Raw genomic sequence first — 1,393 nt, forward strand, 5'->3', positions numbered from 1 at the left:
CCTTTGGGTGGGGGGCTGGACTTGATGATTTTCCCAGGTCCCTTCCAGCCCTAATGTCTATGAAATCTATGAAATCATGGGTATTCAGTGCCCTGTATTTCAAAATGATGGCAAGCTTTAGTTAAAGTGCTCCCACTGCCATTTTGAAAGGTTGGATACTGAATAAGTGTGACACTGCAGCATTTTAATTAGAGTGGTTCTCTGAGAGCCACTTTAATTAAAACAAGCCCCACATCCTTGAGCATGTGTATAGATACCCTTAAGTCAGTTTAAAAATGGCTAACCTGATCTCAGTCAGACTACATCAGAGGTACACGTAACTTACATTGGGTCCAGCAAGACCAATCTAACTGAAATTCTATACAGTTCTCAGTGCAGCCCCGGGACTGGGAAAACCCAGCCACTGGTCCCAGCCTGAGTCTGCACTTTTCCTGACCCCCACTCTGGCATTGGGTTATTTTTAGCCCCCGAGCCCCCTCAACCTCCCATGGATAACCCCCTCCCATGGACCAGCCAGACCTCCCCCCGCCCCTGCCCACCAAGCCCCCATCCCACAAGCCACTCCTGGTCCCATTTCTATCATTTGCTGATGTTGGGAGTTGAGGAAGTAAGTCAGGGTGGAGGGAGGGGGGGAGGGATGGGGTGTAGCTTCACTGGGAGGCTTGTTTGTCTGAGGGTGTTGGGGGATCAGGGGGCTGAACATAGCCCCTGGTCCCAGGAGGTGAGGGAGAGAATGCCCCATCCTCCCAAGGCCCCCACAGACCCTGCAAGCCCCCCTGATCCTGCGAAATCCACCTGGACCCCAACAACCCCCTTGCAGATCCTGCCTGCCCCCTGGACACCACCTGCCCCCCGCAATCTCTCCATAGAGTCTGCTCATCACCCCAGTCACCCCAACCCACCCCTACTACCCCCTTCCTCCTTCTTGACTTACCTTAGATTGGGTGGCTATATTTACTGTGATACAACCTCCCTGAATGTCTCTATGCAGCCTTAGAGTCTGACTTATACAGAAGGACATGCCCTTCCATAGGTAACAACCTACTTCATCAGGTTCTAGGATTTAATTAAATAAAAGTTAAGAAGAGAAATGAAATATCAAAGGTCTAAGTAATTATAGTGTAACAAGCGTTTATCATCCAGATATATTTTTTTTATATAGGTATGTTGTTTCTTCCATACTTGTTTTTCCCTTGTGCATATCCTTAATAAAATATTACAAATTTGAATGTATCTTTTTTTTTAACTAGATGATCCAGTCACTGTTGGAGGCACATAGCCACGGCAAAATCTCATGCTGTACATTGATCACCTGTCCAACCTTTGCCTAGAGTGTGATCCCCAGTTCCTTCAAGAGACCCATCTTTACCTGTCTATAAAGAAGAGGAGGAGG

General features: G+C 47.7%; 1 protein-coding gene across 1 annotated transcript in view; it reads left to right on the forward strand.

The window, feature by feature from the left end:
• ERC2 (ELKS/RAB6-interacting/CAST family member 2) overlaps nucleotides 1–1,380 on the forward strand; it is a 1,129,221-nt gene extending 1,127,841 nt beyond the window's left edge. Inside the window, exon 17 of the mRNA XM_019505002.1 lies at nucleotides 1,251–1,380. Coding sequence (XP_019360547.1) covers nucleotides 1,251–1,331 — 81 coding nt within the window. The 3' untranslated portion in view covers nucleotides 1,332–1,380. The remainder of the gene's footprint in view (nucleotides 1–1,250) is intronic.
• The last annotated feature ends 13 nt before the right edge of the window (nucleotides 1,381–1,393 follow it).

Source organism: Gavialis gangeticus, unplaced genomic scaffold (assembly GCF_001723915.1).
Source record: "Gavialis gangeticus isolate Ggan-Ray unplaced genomic scaffold, GavGan_comp1, whole genome shotgun sequence".
NCBI lineage: Eukaryota > Metazoa > Chordata > Crocodylia > Gavialidae > Gavialis > Gavialis gangeticus.